Source organism: Corapipo altera, unplaced genomic scaffold, assembly GCF_003945725.1.
Source record: "Corapipo altera isolate COAL_440 unplaced genomic scaffold, ASM394572v1 169, whole genome shotgun sequence".
NCBI lineage: Eukaryota > Metazoa > Chordata > Aves > Passeriformes > Pipridae > Corapipo > Corapipo altera.
The window spans coordinates 1,381,166-1,396,924 of record NW_020884946.1 but is presented as its reverse complement, the minus strand read 5'-3'; the positions used below and the strand labels follow the sequence as shown (position 1 = coordinate 1,396,924).

General features: G+C 43.8%; 1 protein-coding gene across 8 annotated transcripts in view; it reads left to right on the top strand.

Annotated features, from left to right (window-relative positions):
* KTN1 (kinectin 1) overlaps positions 1–15,759 on the top strand; it is a 53,493-nt gene that overhangs the window by 22,066 nt on the left and 15,668 nt on the right. For 4 of the 8 annotated variants that reach the window (XM_027662515.1, XM_027662521.1, XM_027662516.1 and 1 more), the window contains 16 exons: positions 2,067–2,135; positions 3,196–3,230; positions 3,360–3,450; positions 4,789–4,857; positions 5,701–5,738; positions 6,376–6,466; positions 6,627–6,695; positions 8,272–8,309; positions 8,947–9,037; positions 9,145–9,222; positions 10,095–10,132; positions 10,969–11,059; positions 11,154–11,222; positions 11,631–11,668; positions 12,597–12,687; positions 14,675–14,761. In XM_027662515.1, the coding sequence (XP_027518316.1) occupies positions 2,067–2,135; positions 3,196–3,230; positions 3,360–3,450; positions 4,789–4,857; positions 5,701–5,738; positions 6,376–6,466; positions 6,627–6,695; positions 8,272–8,309; positions 8,947–9,037; positions 9,145–9,222; positions 10,095–10,132; positions 10,969–11,059; positions 11,154–11,222; positions 11,631–11,668; positions 12,597–12,687; positions 14,675–14,761 (1,083 nt within the window). The remainder of the gene's footprint in view (positions 1–2,066; positions 2,136–3,195; positions 3,231–3,359; positions 3,451–4,788; positions 4,858–5,700; positions 5,739–6,375; positions 6,467–6,626; positions 6,696–8,271; positions 8,310–8,946; positions 9,038–9,144; positions 9,223–10,094; positions 10,133–10,968; positions 11,060–11,153; positions 11,223–11,630; positions 11,669–12,596; positions 12,688–14,674; positions 14,762–15,759) is intronic. The other 4 variants (XM_027662523.1, XM_027662517.1, XM_027662522.1 and 1 more) reach the window with 2 other exon arrangements.

The following is a 15,759-nucleotide window of genomic DNA, read 5'->3' as shown; positions in this document are numbered from 1 at the left end:
AGGAGGAGGTTGTACAGTAAAAGCTATTGTGATTTTTCCAGCATTACACCTTCTAATATGACTTTCAAGGCCATGGTGTGAACTTTTGTTGCTTAAGATTACCATGCCGAGTCTCTGTTTTCTGTCAAGGTGGGTGTAAAATTGCTTATTTTCCTTCTGCCTTCTTCCAGATTGTTTCTCACAAGGCTGCAGCTAAACTGCTGAAGCTTTTGTTCTGACATCTGGGGTCTGCACAGCAAAGCTGCTGCTTGTTTCTAGATGATGTGTGCAGAGAGCAGTTTAACCCCTCCTTGCCCTCTGCCACCTTGGCCTTTTTCCTCTGAGCTTGGGCTGTTAGAAACAGCCCTGCTTCCTGAGAAGGGTGATGACTCTGTCTTTTTAAGCCCTTCAAAGCCCAGGGTGGGTGCTGCTGCTCTTCTGATGTTTCTGGTGTGAGGTCAGTCACTCTGAATCTCACTAGGTCAGGTTAGTAAGGTGTTTTGAGTGAGGAACAGAGCAGGTGGGTAGTGGCAGAGGCAGGATGCTTTTGTAGGAGAAGCCTCTGGAGCCTCCTGGAGCTCTTTGAAGCAGGTAGTAAACTTGATTCATGTATTAAAGTGACACTTTCAAAGAGGTTTTGATGAGAGTCCCTTGCAAGGCTCAGTAGTTTCTCTGAGCTGTCAGAGAATAAGAGGGAAGAAGTTTGCTCAATTAACTGAACAGGAAACAAAGTACAATTTCAGTTGATTTTTGGAATAAAGCTGTTGACTGAATCTTCAGGGAAGTGTGTGCTGAGTAACTGGTGCATAAACAGTGTGGAAAGGGGAGTGGGAAGAGATGGCAGGCTGGAGTAAGTGGGCATGTCTCAAGTTAGTGACACTCTCAGGGCTTTCAGCGTGGTGGAACACTATAAAATAGCAAGTGAAGTGGTGAAAATGTATAAGAGCAGGAATAACATGAGCATCCTTTAGTGTGGTGGTTTCTGTAGTAACTGTTACCCAGGAAAAAGGCCTTAGAGGTGTTGTGAATGGATATGTGCTGAAATCAATTCAGTGCTAAGTAGTGGCAAAAATCACCTGGAGGCAATTCTAGCAGTTCTTGGGGAAGTGAATAGAGAACTGAATGCAGAAGATCATCGTCATGGGAGTGCAGAAAGCTACAGTGTGCTCTCAGCACGATTATTATGTGCACTGCTGGTCTCTTCTTCCTCCTGTCTTTCTTCCCAAACACAAATGAGACCATTACTGTACTAAATGCTTCCAACCTAAGGAAGGGCTGCTGTTTCCCATGCACATGAAAGTGGGAAAACCAGAGCAATGCTTTTAATCCTCACTGTTGCTGTCCCTTCCTGCTCATGTTTTCTCAGTAAGGCTGAAGCACAGAGCACGAGGCCTGCGTTTTACTTTTGTAAAGCACCAAGCAAGTCTTTTTAAAAAAAGACTTTGTAAAGCAAAAAGCAATAGTAGAGGAGGATTTTAAAACACGTGTGAGGAATCCAGACTGACAGCCTGTCTGTTAAGGGCTGCTGTGCCTGTTGCATGGAGCAGGAATGCTGGAGGAGAGGCCAAGTGTGGTAGAGCTGTTTGTGTTCCCCATTCACCTCTTCCCAGCCTGCAGTGGGACCCAAGTGTGGGAGCTGTGCAGACATCTGCTGCTGGATTGACAATTCCTTGCTGTGCTTTAAGGCAACTGAAGGGAACTAGAGAGGGAATCTTGGACCATTTGCTTCAGCAGATGAGTGTTTTGGAAGAGGCAGCTATCAAATCTTGACATGATGGTGATGCTGCTTGAGGAGGAAAATGCATTTTTTTTTTCCCCTGAGCTTCTCACACTTGTTACTGTCTGATTCTCTGCCAGGGAATAAAGGTGGTAACAGCTGAATTTCTCATGGGAACATAAGGACAATACTTTTGTCCTTAATACAGAAAAGCAAGAAAGAAAAGGAAAGGACTCTTTGTAGTCTTGTAGCTTCCAAAGAGCTCTCTGTAATGACTTCTGTGCTGTTTAATTACCTCACTGCCATTATGGAAATGCTGTAGTTAGGCTTTGCAGTTCTGAAGTGATAAAATGTCTGAATTTTCTTCTAGGTTCTCAAGGATCAAAACACAACTCTGCAAGCTGAGGTTCAGAAGCTGCAGACTCTTCTGTCTGAGCAGGTATAGCCAGTGTTTGCTGAGGTTATATCAAATATCTTCCAGTCTTTTAATTTCTTCGGTATTTTTTTCTTAACCTGGTTGTAGGCTGGACTGGTTGGTGTCAAAACTGATGCTTTTTAGGCATTTTCTCTTCCATGGAGGATTCAAGTAAGGCAGTTGTGACTGTCTTCTCGACCTAGTCAAGGGTGTCCAAAGAGACCAGAGCCAGATTTTTACTGCTTGTTTTCTTCTATCCTGGACTGAATTCTCAAACCAGTAATAGCAAAGAACAGACCCATGGAATGGGAAAACTCTTTACACTGTGATGTCTTTGGCCTCCTGTTCTGTATTTTTGCCCATGGCTGCAGCCAGTCTGGTGCTCACAGGATGCTGCAGGTCAAAGCTGTGGAGTTGCTGAGCTCCATCTCCTTTGGGAGCATTGCCTGGGAACACCCTGTGAACACCTCTGACTTTGTACCATTGAGAAAACTTCCTGAAACACTGGAAGAAGACTTGCAGGGCAGGAAACTTATTTCCTTTTCTGGGTTGGTGTCTGCTGGCCAGGAGCTCCCTGTCTGGAGCAGCTCTCTTTTTTCTGGTGGAGAACCAGATTTGCAGCCGTGTTCCCCTGGGTCTGACTGATCTTGTGTCCTGTCTGGAAGACTGGGGCTGATTTTTTTTCCTGGAAGCTGATTTATATTTCCCATCTGGTCTCTCACAATGTGGTGGTGTTGAGAAGTCATAAATGTTCTGCTGAGTGAGTCTCAGGTAGAGCTTGTGATTCCAATAAAAGTTCAAAAAAGGGAGGTTTTTCAGGTACTGAGCTGGCTGCTGTGGATTAGATGCTGCAAGTCCATAAAATCATCCAGGCATTTGGGCTAGATCTGTCCCTTCTCTGATATATTGATAACTTTCCAGCCTCAATATTAGAGACACAGGTGCCATGAGGACATCCTCCCTCTACTTTATTTTGCTTTCTGAATTAGTGTTGTAACCAAGCTTCTGGTTATTTGTTTTTTTTAAATACCAAACCATAATTTATCCAATTAATGATGACCCTGTTGTATTGTATTTCTTTTAGACAAACAAAGACTTGATAGAGCAGATGGAAAAAAGGTAAGAAACTTTTTTCTTTTGAATCAGAGGCTAAAATAAAGATTTTATTTGGCAGTAAGGTTACTGTTGGTAGCTAAACTGCCTTCAAAGATTAACTCTTTCTCCTAATACTTGCTCTTGCTTTCTCAGCATGAGAGAGAGGGATGATAAAATCAAGACAGTTGAAGAGCTGCTTGAGGCAGGACTCATACAGGTGGCTAATAAAGAGGAGGAGCTGAAGGTAAAATCTCTTGTGTTATCTCTTGATGGGGAAGTAGAGATTAAGTGCTCTTGTGCAAAGTGTGTGTTGGAGTGCTCATAGTGCAGCCTGAGATAATTCCTTTTAAATAAGAAAAGCATCTTTTGGAGACAAGGTTAAAATGTTTTTTGTAAGATAGACTAAGCATTAGCATTGCTGGCCTAGAGTAAGTGCTTCTCTCTGCTTAATCTAGAGCAGATTTTGCTAAAATGCAATCCCAGTGTCCTTTGGAATAATGGGAATACATCTCCAGAGCTGTACATTTGGCTTAATCTCCAACAAATCTGCCTTTAGGAAAGGGTTGTAAAAACTTGGCACTAAGGGGTTCTTGCATCTTTTTTCTTAATTGATAATCTGGAGGGTTAAATGGATTATTAAGTAGTGACACTTTTTGGGTGAGGATAAAGTTATTTCCTTCCTGTTTGTTTATAAAGAAGGTAGCGATGAGAAGCCTGGAAAGCCAGAACAAAAATCCCTCTGTGTTTTCAGATGGCTTTGTGTCCTGTCTACCTGGACAAAGCCAAGGCAATGTTCCCTTTCTTAATGTCCCTAAATTCCAGGTGCATTGCTGACACCCCTGTGCTGGGGAGGGGTTGCAAAACTGTCAGGTTACTGAACAGTCAAAGATGTAAGCACGTCACAGGATGGTTTGAGTTGGAAAAGACCTTTTAAGATCAAGTCCAACCATTCCCCCAGCACTGCCAAGCCCATCACTAAACCACGTCCCCAAGTGCCACATCCACATGGCTTTTAAATCCCTCCAGGGATAATGGTATTTTACAAATTCATCTAAGATGTCTTAACTATTTGTTTGAAATAATATTATATAATTTTAACAGTGCTAATGGCAATGTTAGGGGTATGTGAATTTTTAAGCTTGTAGTGTGTTTCTGTACAGGGACATCTTTGACTCCTTGTGTATTTTGGACATTATTACTGGCTCCAGAGTAGGATCTAGACTGTTAAAGCCCATGGTCTTATAGTTTTCATTATTTGAATCCTGATATCATATAAATACATTGAAAGTAATAGGCTGTCCCAAAGATGTGAGGAATGGCAATGGCCTATAACATGATGTCTTACATTTACTGTACCTGGGCTCTAATTTCCTATACACTGAAATCCACTCCAAGTTATCCATGATGAATAATTAGTCCATTGAATACTTTGGCTCCAACAGCTGCTGAGGGGGGGGTGGGGGTGTCTCTTTCAGAATTTCAAAGTCTTTCACTTATTTTAAAAGAAATTACTTTTCTGTCAAGCTTAACACTTTTTCCCCACCAAATGAGTCTTTCATTATCTGTGTGTCTGCTTTCAAAGGCACTGAGAACGGAAAATTCATCCTTGAGAAAAGAACTTCAAAGTCTGCAAATTCAGCAATCGGAGCAGGTAGTACTTTTCATCTAAAACTTTTATTACACCTAAACTAAATCTGAAAGAATCTTGCTGTGGTTGCAAAAGTCAAGGGAAAAAAGGTGGAGATGCCTTTGAAGCCTGTTGGCAAAGCATCCTGTTTTCTTCCAGCGCTGGTCTGGAAGCTCACGCTTCTGTCAGATATTTCCTGTGCAGAAGTGTAAGAAGCAGGGCTGATGTAAAGGATCCAGAGTTGGCCACACGTTGAAATGTCTGTGGATTGGTTTTTCCAGAAGCCCAGAGCAGCAGGTGTGGCTGGGAGGCAGCTTGTACTGCCCCAGCTTCCTGGTGTGTGTTGGAGCTTTCCAACGTTAATCCCCACTCTGCAGGTGTGACTTACCCCCTTCTCTTTATGTCTCTGATCAGTGACACTGTCACAGCATTGTCATTTTTGATGTTCTGATCAGAAGGTGCCTTTCCTTGACATCCAACTCTGCTTGGACAGCTCAGGAGGGCACTTAGTCTCTAGAAAAATCACTTATGGAAAAGGGGAAGCACAGTGACCATGAAGAGATGTACAGTAGTGCCAATATTAAAGGTTAACTGATCAAATACTGGTCTTGAACCTCACCCTCCCCTGGTAAAGATGGGGTGGGTTTGCTTTTGTTTTCCTGGAACTTGCAGCAGACTTGGTATTACTGGTTTGCCAGAAACTGGAGAATGACAGCTAATTTTCTTAGGAGCTATATAAAATCATTAGGCTGCTGCATAGTTTACTCAGTGCCAGGGTGCTCCAGCTCTCTGCTCCTCACCCCTCAACACTTGCAGATTGTTTTACTATCTTCTGTTTTTTCTAAGTTGAAGCTCTGTTTTGAACAGGTTTCCTTCCAGTCACTGGTGGAAGAACTCCAGAAAGTGTAAGTTGCTGCACAGATTTAATTTCTGATTGTTACTTCTCTCTGTCTTTATCCCATGACTACAAGTAAATCACTTCCCCGAAATTATTTGCTTTTAACTGGGTGAAGTGTGTGTGTGTGGCAGGAAGCATTTTTGCTTTAGAGGCACATCATGTCAGATCAATACCTTCTGCAAATCCAGTTGCTTCTCTGCTAAGCAGTTAATTTCATAAGCCTGGCTTGGACTAGGTGAGGAATTGCACTGATTTGTCAGATACTCATTTTTGTTCAGTAGGCATTTTAAAAGGAGTAAGCTTGTTTGCTCTGTGTGTGCTGTAAGTTGATAAACACTTTGCTGGAAAGTCCAGTGAAGGCTGATTTTTAAGTGTGTGTCGTTCCAGGGACTGTTGATTGATACCTTAACTTGCATTTTTAGACTGTAATAGTATCCACTTAGCATGTGATCTACTGGTTATATAAAGCCAGCTTGTTCTGATTATTCCCAGTCTTATTCTTCCTATTTGTTCCTCCTGCCTGGTCTCACTGTGGATCCCAGAGGCTGGTGATGTGATGGGATAACAACCAAAGCTTGTGTGTTTGCTGGAGTAGCACGTTTTTTATTTTTTTCAGCTAATGTTGTCCCTCTACTCTCTTTAAGGATCCATGAGAAGGATGGAAAGATAAAATCAGTGGAAGAACTCCTCCAAGCCGAAGTCCTAAAAGTAGCAAGCAAGGAGAAGACTGTTCAGGTATCTCTCTGCAATCCCTGCCTTGGTTCCTGTGTGGATGCCACTGACTACCATTCCTTTGTTACTGCATGGCACTGTAGAGCGATGAACTTGTAGCATCCATTCTTGTGGCCTTTTTGTGTTTCCATTGTCCAACCCTGTCTGTTTTGTCATTGAAAAGGCTTTGACACAGGAAATAGAGGCTCTGAAAGAAGAAGTAGGAAATTCCCAGCTTGAGATGGAGAAACAGGTAAAACACCTTAGTGGCAGCAGTGTGAACCAGCCTTGCCTTGGATGCGCTGCTCACTCATTTCTGTTCTAGTGTGTTTTGTTTCACTGCTCAATGTCACTGGGTAGGGGAATGTTTTAGTGGTAGAGCTTCACTATTCTTGGATATAAAGCCATAAATGTGTAGTGTAATTAGTGCTGTCCTTCAGAAACCATGTACCTCTGGATGCCTGAGCTTTTTGGACTGTTAGTGTGGAATTCAGCAAGAATTGCTATAGCTTCAGGCACTGCAGCATTTGCTCTGGCTGGGCACAGTGCATACTGTCCCTGTAGTAAACATGAAAACCTGGGACATTTCTAGGGGCTGACAACTTGGAAATTTTAAGTTCTGAAGTTGCATCTCCTGTTGTTGGCCTTTCTGTATTGCTGGAACAAAAACTACAGGCCCAAAATAGTATCTGGTTTCCAGGTAAACCCAAGATTGTTTTCTTCCCAGTGCCCAAAGAGAGTCGGCCTTGGCACAGTAAGTTTTACTCCAGCTATCAGGAATGCAGGAATGGAGGAGTCTTGGCTTTTTTGGCATGATTGCTGTCTAGCATCCAGAACAAAGGAAGCCCACGCTTCCTTAGGGAGCCCATTCTGCAGGCAACTCAATCCATCGTGCTGTCAGGAAGTTTGCTTGTTTGTGTGGGTTGTGTTTTTGGTCTGCACTTTTTTTTTTCCCCAGTCTTTCTAGCTACATTCCAACATATCACCCCCCCTTTTCTTCTTCCCTTAGTGTTAAAGTTTTGTCCTTTTTAGGCAAAGCTTCACAGAATGTGTTTCCGTCTTCGGCTTTTCCTCCAAAGCAAATTTCCAGGAACTGAGGGAGTTATTTTTGTGGGTTTCCTTCCCTGGAACTGACACAGAGCTCAGAAAAAAAGGGCAGTTTGTAGTTGTTGTCTCTGGAAAGCTCCAAAGGTGGTACATTTGTGCACCTCCTGCAAGCAGAATAGAGATTTTTGGGAATGTCTGAAACTCCTGCCATGTTGTGATAGAGGATCTTACCACAGATAACAGCATCTACACAGATAACTACTGTCAGTGTTTCATACAGAATTCAAAAGAAACATTCCCACTAAATCTTGTGTCTTCAACCCATGTTCAGCCTTAAATGGGAATTTAAAGGAGTGCTGACATTGCAGAGAGCATCCAAAAATCAATTCCTTGTGCAAAGACCTCAGTGATCAGGGATGATCCCTCTGGTTTGAGCTGCAATTGCCAGTGAGATGGTTGTCATCATCAGTGTCTGCTTCTTCCTGTGTGTCCCATGGTGGAAACATGGGCCTGCTTGTGTTCCCATTTGCACTGTTTCCTTTGCTTCTCTGGAAGCCACATTTTAGATGTGGAGAATGTAAATAGTGAAGACACTTGGCTTCTTGTAATTAAAAAAAAAAAAAGACAAACAAGGGAGTGTTTATGCTTATATAACTGCAACAAATAGTGCCTATTTTATGAATGTCTGGTTTTTTTCCCCGTGTTTCTCCCTAGAGCAGTTTTTAGCATTTATTTTGTCTTTTCCACCTGCCTTGAGCTGAAGTACTGATTATTTTCTTTAGGTGTCCATTACATCACAAGTCAAAGAACTTCAGACTCTGTAAGTACAGTTGTTAATGTCTGATCTGCCCTGTGCACCCCTTACTTCTCTGGTCTATTTTAAGTTAAAATGTTCTTTCCTGCTGTCTGTGCTCCACGTGGAGTGATCCAGGCTGTTAACACTGGTCTCAGATGTGTGTCCTTATTAGAAATACCTGGTCCTGCCTGAGACAGCAAACAGGAAGTGCTGCCTGGCTTCGTGAGCCCCAGTTTAGCTGCAAGGGATTAAATTCAAGTCAGGATGGAGGGATGTAGGCAAGGCATAGTGGAAAACTTTCTTTGGTAATATCTGTGCTGTAGCTGGGTGGGTAAGGGATCAGTCAGTCCCTTGTGTCCCCAGCTGGGGAAGGGGAAGGAAGTATTTTTAGATGAGGAGAGCACACGTGTGTGATATCCCTGCAAATATGTGTCAGCTCTCACTTAAATGAGCAGTACCACTGATCAAGGGCATCTCCTGCTAACCCAGGCTCTGAAGTGGAGGTGTTCATACATTGATTTTTAGCAGGTGAATTGTGTTTGTGCCTTTGATCAGAGATGCTGCTTTTGTTTGTGTGCTGCAAAGCATAGGATGGTTTATTTTCAGGTGGATAAAAGAGCAAAGGTTTATGCTGTGTGTCTCTGTGTGTTTAATGGTACAGGCTGAAGGGGAAGGAAAAGCAGGTGAAAACCATGGAGGCCTTATTGGAAGAGAAGGAGAAAGAGATTGTTAAGAAAGGAGAATGTCTGCAGGTAAGCCTTCTTTGGTATTCTGGAGGGAAATAAGTTCTATTGCAGCATTTCTGGCTGTGAAAAAGATAAATTTATGTTTCTAAACTTGCTTTTTTTTTTGTCCAAAGGGTCAGAAGGATACAATTGCACAATTAACCGTTAAAGTTCAGGAGTTAGAACAGCAGAACCTGCAACAGCTCCAACAGGTACAGCCTGCAGAGTGGATGTGGTTTGGGAATGCTCCTTGGTTGAACAGGAAAACGTTTCTCTCCTCTACCTCTCAGAAAGGGTTTGCATTGCCTTCAACCTACAGAGCTGTTTTAAATCCTGCTTGACTAAGCTGGTAGTCTGCTGTGCAGAGATCCCACTAGTTCAGCTGTGTTCATCCAAAACAGGTTTTACATGGATAACAAGTTCTGAGAGCTTTTCTTTAGCTGGGCTGATACTGCACATAATGAGGAGCTTTGGTGGTCTGAAAGCTTTGAAGCTCCCAGACAGAATCAGAGCCGTGTCCTGGGCACCTCCTTGCCAGACTGAAGCAGGTCTGGAGGCCTCTAGTCATAGAAGAACTGCTGTTCTGTTGCTGTGACTGAATGTAGCAGCTCTTCTTAAAGTGGTCAGGCTTTGCTGTGATCCCTTCCTGCCTTTATCTGGGGCTGGAATATCTTGGCTTTTGATTTCCTGCACTGGACTTGAACACAGGCAACTGGACATCCTTGATGGAAGAATTTTCCCAGTAAGGTGGTATTCTAACTCAGTTTGGATTTTTGTTGATGGTAAAAGGGGAGAAACTGAGTTGCACTTTTATTTTAGGTGGAAGTCTAGACAGGCATTTATCCCAGGGGAAATATGGAATGGAGAGTGATTGGCTGGTGTGAAGTTTGGGATGCTTGGTGTAAGCTCTGCTTCTGAAATCCATTATGTGTTTAGCTATTCTTGGATCAATGTCTGATCCAAAACTCCTGGTATTTCTTTGGCAAGTGTCTTGCAAGTTGTGTGTTGCTTCTGCTCATGCAAGGAATTGCTGTTAATTTGAAAACTGTGCCATCAAAATGAGATTGGGAATTACTTTTTACAGATACCAACTGCATCCCAAATCCAGGACCTGCAGAGCATGTGAGTATGCACAGTAGCAGTTCCTCAAGTGTCTGCTGAGAATATGCATTCGGTGCTGGCATTTAGCTTAAATTGGAATGTATGAATTGGTTTCAGGAATTTCATGGGCTTTGCTAAAATAAGCTCTTAGTGCTGATGGCTGTTCAGTGTCTGGTGTCCCTGCCCATCCGGCCTGAGCAGTGCTGCTCACACTCTCTGGGAATGTTCATTCAGGGCTCTGTTAACCACTGAAACTTCTTGTGTCTAGTGATAATTTCTCCTTCTGTTTAGCATTTTTAAGAGTGTGGACTGAAGTGCCTGTGGCTCAGCTGGTGGAAGCAGTGCACAGATCCAGTCTGCCATTTCCAGGCTGAGATGCAATAGCCAATTCTCCAGCTCCTGTTTTATGGAGCAAGGCTGCCAGGCTTTCTGTTTTGACTCTGCTTTGTCTGGCTGCTCCAAGTCAGAGGAAGGTCGTGTGAGACTGTGCCAAAAAGGGCTCTGTCTTTAATGCAGCTCTTGTGATGTGCTGCCCTCCCAGCAGAGCTCTGGTAGAGCCAGGATGTGGTACCTGAGGCAGCCTCACCTTTAGGAGACTGTCCCTGGCACCTTCAGAGCCACCTGGCTTGCAGGGATTGCTCAGGTGATCAGTTCTTTGGGTTGGAGCTGTAGTGCAATGGTTTCTTCTCCATGTGTGTGTGCTCTCCTTTTGGCTGATTATTATATGTAGCATACAAAATTTATTTATCTTCTGCTGCAAAAACTGTCCCAGTTAGTGTCTGTCCTTTTTAACATAATTTTTTTTCCCTTACTTTAATCGTTTTTTTTTTTTCTTACTTTTTAAACCATCTCTGCAGGTTGAAAGGGGAAGAAGAACAAATGAAGAAGTTGAAAGCTGTGGTGGAAGAAAAAGAGAGAGAAATTGCAAATCAAGAAAAACAGTTGCAGGTAAAGTTTTGATAACATCTTTGAGGAATGTATGTATTGTGACTTTGTATCTGTATTTATGCATGAATATATATTACCTTTTTTCTTTCAACAGGAGGTGCAAAAAGAAAATGAATCTTTTAAAACTCAAATACAAGAATTAAAGCAGGAGAACTGCAAACAGGTACAGCTTCCAATTGCACTGTTTGAATGAAGTTGAAGGGAGTGATGGTATCTTGTAGGATGGTATGGAAAAACCAGTGGTTGTGTTGACCATGGAAAGCCAGGGACAGCTTCAGGGCTGGGTTGCACTTAAGCCAGTTTTTCTGGCTGTTGCATATCTGTTCCTGTTTCCCTTTATCATGTGGATTTGCAACCTTGTGTTCTTTCTTACTCCTGCATTCTAATCTGTCTTTCCACCTGGTCTTTCCACGCTGTATCCCAACCAGGCTCCTGGCCAAGGGAAACTGGATAGGATTCTCTGAAAGACCCAGAGTGCAGCTGTGTGGTGTTGCAGCAGTGCCTGATTAACAAGGCAGATCATGGTCTCTGCTGCTGGTCTGCTCCTAACACGTTTCTGATCTCTTTGTAGGCATCTCTGGCTGTCCAGAGCGAGGAGCTTCTCCAAGTGTGAGTACTGCCAGAAGTTGAATGCAACTGATTCATTTCACTTGCTGCTCAGGAAATTTAGAAGGTGAAATAAATGCCAAATGTACAGTATCAGAGTGTGAGAAGTGGGCAGTAAGAAAACAAAGAAGTTTGCTATCTAATAAAACTTGAACATGGAGATTCTGCTCACGGTGACAATCCTGCACTCTCCTGCAGACAGACAGTGCTGGCAGTGTGTTGTGCCCACCATGGAAGTGAGCCATGATTGATTTAATTTTGGATGTATGCCAGCTCAGCTGTATGGCTGAAAAGTTAAATGCTGGTGTTTCAAGCAAAAGTGACAGGTTTTTTTTTCTTGGAACTTCAGCTCAGTAGAGGGGTTTTTGTATTAGAAAGTCATCCGGTGGAAATCTCTTCCCAGGGAAGATCTTGGGCGTAAAAGTGTGTTTTAACATGGAGCTGAAGCACACTAAATAACCATGTGGAAGCTAATGCCATACTGCCTTACATTGTGCTAAGCAAATTGCCACTGTCATGCATTTTTGGCTGGCAGAATCATTTGTCTTTTAAGTTAAATGACTTATAAATTGTGGACTAGGTGCTTGTAAGGGAATGCTCTTATCCAGCAGGCCTGTTCTGTGGTGCTGTACTAGCGTGGGCTGGCTGACTTATCCTCAGCTAATGCTCTGCCTTTCTGTGGCCCTGATAAATGTGTGCAGATGCCTCTTGTAGGCAAACAACAGCTTTACAATGGGCTTTGCTCTGGCAGCCCGTGGTTCACAGAGCAGTGGGAAGCAAGCGATGCTGCCAAGTCAGCGAGAGCAGCTTTTCAAAGAGAGTGTGTTGCTGGAAGGGAAGGCAAGGCAGTGTATGGGAAAGGGTGTCAGTGCTTCACTGGAAATTTCTTCAGTGTCTCCTGACTTGTTTATGGTTCTCTTTGTCAATTCAGGGTTGCAGGCAAAGAGAAGGAAATTGCCAGTCTCCAAAACGAGCTTGCCTCTCAGAGAAACGCCTTTGAGCAGCAGAGGAAAAAGAACAACGTAAGGAAGTTCTTCCCCCGCCGCCCCAGAAAACCCCCCAAACTCCCAAAACAACCAAACCTGTGTGCACAGCACTCCCTGATGCCTGGGGCATTCTGCAGGGAGTGTTTGGCAGTTGTCTGCTGTATTGTGCCCCCTGGACACTCCTTTCCTCTTGGGAGTGACTGAGCATACTTTACTGGTTTAGAGTTTGTCACCTCGTTGACAATTTGCTGATTAGATGAGAGGAAGGAGACTTGCTGGGGAACACATCCCACAGCAGGTTCTTAGATTTGGATTCAGGCCTTAAAAGCCCTGTTGAGAAACACATCCTTTGCCAAGGGAAGAGGAGGGAGTTTGGGCAGGGAGGGTGGGAGGATGAAAGGTGCTGTGCTCTGAGTTATGGTCCTTGTGCATGGGCATGGGAGGAGGCATTACCTTCAGGGTGCTCAGATCTGGCTCTTCCCAGTCCTGAATGACTAATCCTGACCTTTCTAAGTGGGTGAAGGACCATGAGCCTTCCTTCACAGCAGCTGCTGATGGTGCAGTTCTGGTTGTTTGTGGGTGGAATTAAAGCTTGTATCTGCCATCAGAGAGCTGTGAAGTTACTTCCTTGTAATACATTACCTGTACAGGGCAAGAGTGTTATCTTTTGAGTTACTTGGAAGAAAGTTGTTAAAATGCAGGGGGTTTATCTTGCCTATCCCTCCTTGATTGCCTGTAAAATCCAATGGATACCATGCAATAAGCTTCATTGCTTAATAGAGGGACAATATAAGGAAGATGCACAAGGAAAATATTGAGCTTTAGAGCAAGGACTGCTGCCTAAGAGGTGAAATAAAATAGAGGGAAAGTGGCTGAGTAGTCTCTGAAGACAGATGAGCTGGAAAGGTAGAACATATGCATATGTGTTTCCTGGGGAATTGCAAGGTCTGAGTACCCTTCGTGGTGCAGGCAGAAATCTGACTGCTGCTAAAGGGCAGACCATGCCTGCAGGTCCCAGCTTTTTCTCCAGTTTTATCCAATACTGTGTTTATATCCTGTAGAACAACCCTCAGGATAGCGGGCAAATAGAAGTGGTGAAGTGAAGCTGGTGTAGGTGTGTGCTAGGGTTTGAGTGCCACTTCGGTGAATTAAAAACCAATACAGAACAGCCCTTTGCTAAAGGAGATTGCTCTGAGGGTCGGAAAAAGTTTAATCCTCCCTGCAAGGCCCACCATCCTTCCTAGATATGAGCTGTGAGGCTGCTCTTAGGAGAGCTCTGGGCCTCCTCGCTGAGCTTGCGTGTTGACGCCTTGTGGAGTACACGTTTGATGACCTCGCCAAGAAAGACTCAGGAGCGCGGCACTGTGGTCTCTCCATGTGGATCTGGGGCGTGCTTGTCGCTGCTGAAATCCCAAAAACCTCCCAGGAGGGCTGGTGAGCAGCAAACCAGTTCTCTGTGGGTGCAGTGGAGAGACCTGCGTGGGGTAAACGCTGCCAAACGAGGCCCTGAGCTTTGTGTTTCTAAAACCGGCGCAGTAGGTTTGGGCTGAGGCCCAAGGTCGGGTTGCAGGATGAGGGACATAAATGTGCACACACCTCCATGTCTCCTGGGGTCCATGCTGGGTTCTGCACCGTGACATGCCTAACACTCTGTTGTGTAATCTGTGGTTTGGTGTCTGTGTTCCTCACTACTTTTGAAAACTTCCCTCTTTCTTCTTACAAGTGCAGTCAAAGTGTGGGGTCGCTGTAGTGATACAGCTCTGCAGTAACACTTGGATCAGTTTTGGACATGGGGGCAGGTTGGGCAGAAATTGGCATTTTTACCCCCCCTTTTCATTCAGACTCTTTGAACATCACACTTGGTTTTTGCTAGTGTATGTCATATTCCCCAGCAAAATCATCTTGCAGTAACCAGCATTTAAATGCAAGTGGTGGAATGTAATGCGAAATATATCTCTGAAGTAAAAAGGAAAACAGTTTGAATATTGGCTGAACTGAAATCATTCTTTCTAAAAATGATTAGGACCTTCGGGAGAAAAACTGGGAAGCAATGGAAGCATTGGCATCAACTGAAAAATTGCTGCAGGACAAAGTGAACAAGACTGCCAAGGTTGTAATGTTGACTGCTAGAAATGATGCATTAAGCTAGAAGCAGATCTGCAGCTGGTTTTTTAAGTGAAATGGAGACATTTAACTTTTACTGCAGTTTAAGTATAATCTCTTCTGAGCGATCATTCATATACTCTCACCTCTGCTTCTTCCTGTTGTCTTTAGGTTTATTTATTTTTTTTTTAATTGTTAGTTTGTGGGCATGCTGACTTTTGATTTCCGTTTGCATAATTGTTAGAGCTGTCGTGAATCGTTTTTGCTTTGTGGGGAGCTCCAGAATAAAAGCTGTGCTGGTGAGCAACCTGCTTTCTTCTACTGGGCTTTGGCTGTGCCTGAACAAATCTATTGGACCTGTGAAGAACCCAGGACTAAATTATTATTATTATTTAAAAACCTGGGAGCTTCTCAGGAAAATGGTGTGACCACAGCTGTGAATTTGCTCCTTGAAGGCATGTGAGGCTCGACAGGGACCATGGGACCGATGCTCAAAACGATACAGGGTGTGATTCACTCTGAAAGGAGCTTGTGTTTGCTGTGAGCCTGATTCAGTGTTAATTGCCACTGTGCAGAATTAAAAAAAAAAAAAGGCATCAAACCACCTTTAGGAACACAAGTCAGGTAGCTAGAAGCAGAGGAGCTCTGATTTGGGGTCGTGTGTCTGTGTTTTGGAGGCGTCTCCGCTCTTCGCTGGCCCCGCGGTCAGGGAGGTTTGTACCTGCTTTTGCTGTGTGCTAATGCTTGCCTGCTTTCTCTTGCAGTTGGAAGACCTCACCAAACAGCCACTTGCCACTTCTTGGTGGTTCCTAAATTGCTGCCAACTAACACACTTAGCACAACTTCACAACCTAATGTCTCGTTTCTGTCTCTGAATCTCACACCACCGACCTCTTGCAGCAGGGGAACTCAGAGCAGCAAGGCAGTGATGTCAAAGGAAAAAAAAAAAACAAGTATCAGTGAAGGATTTTGGCTGAAAGCTGCATTCTGTGAAGGGTTTCAGGC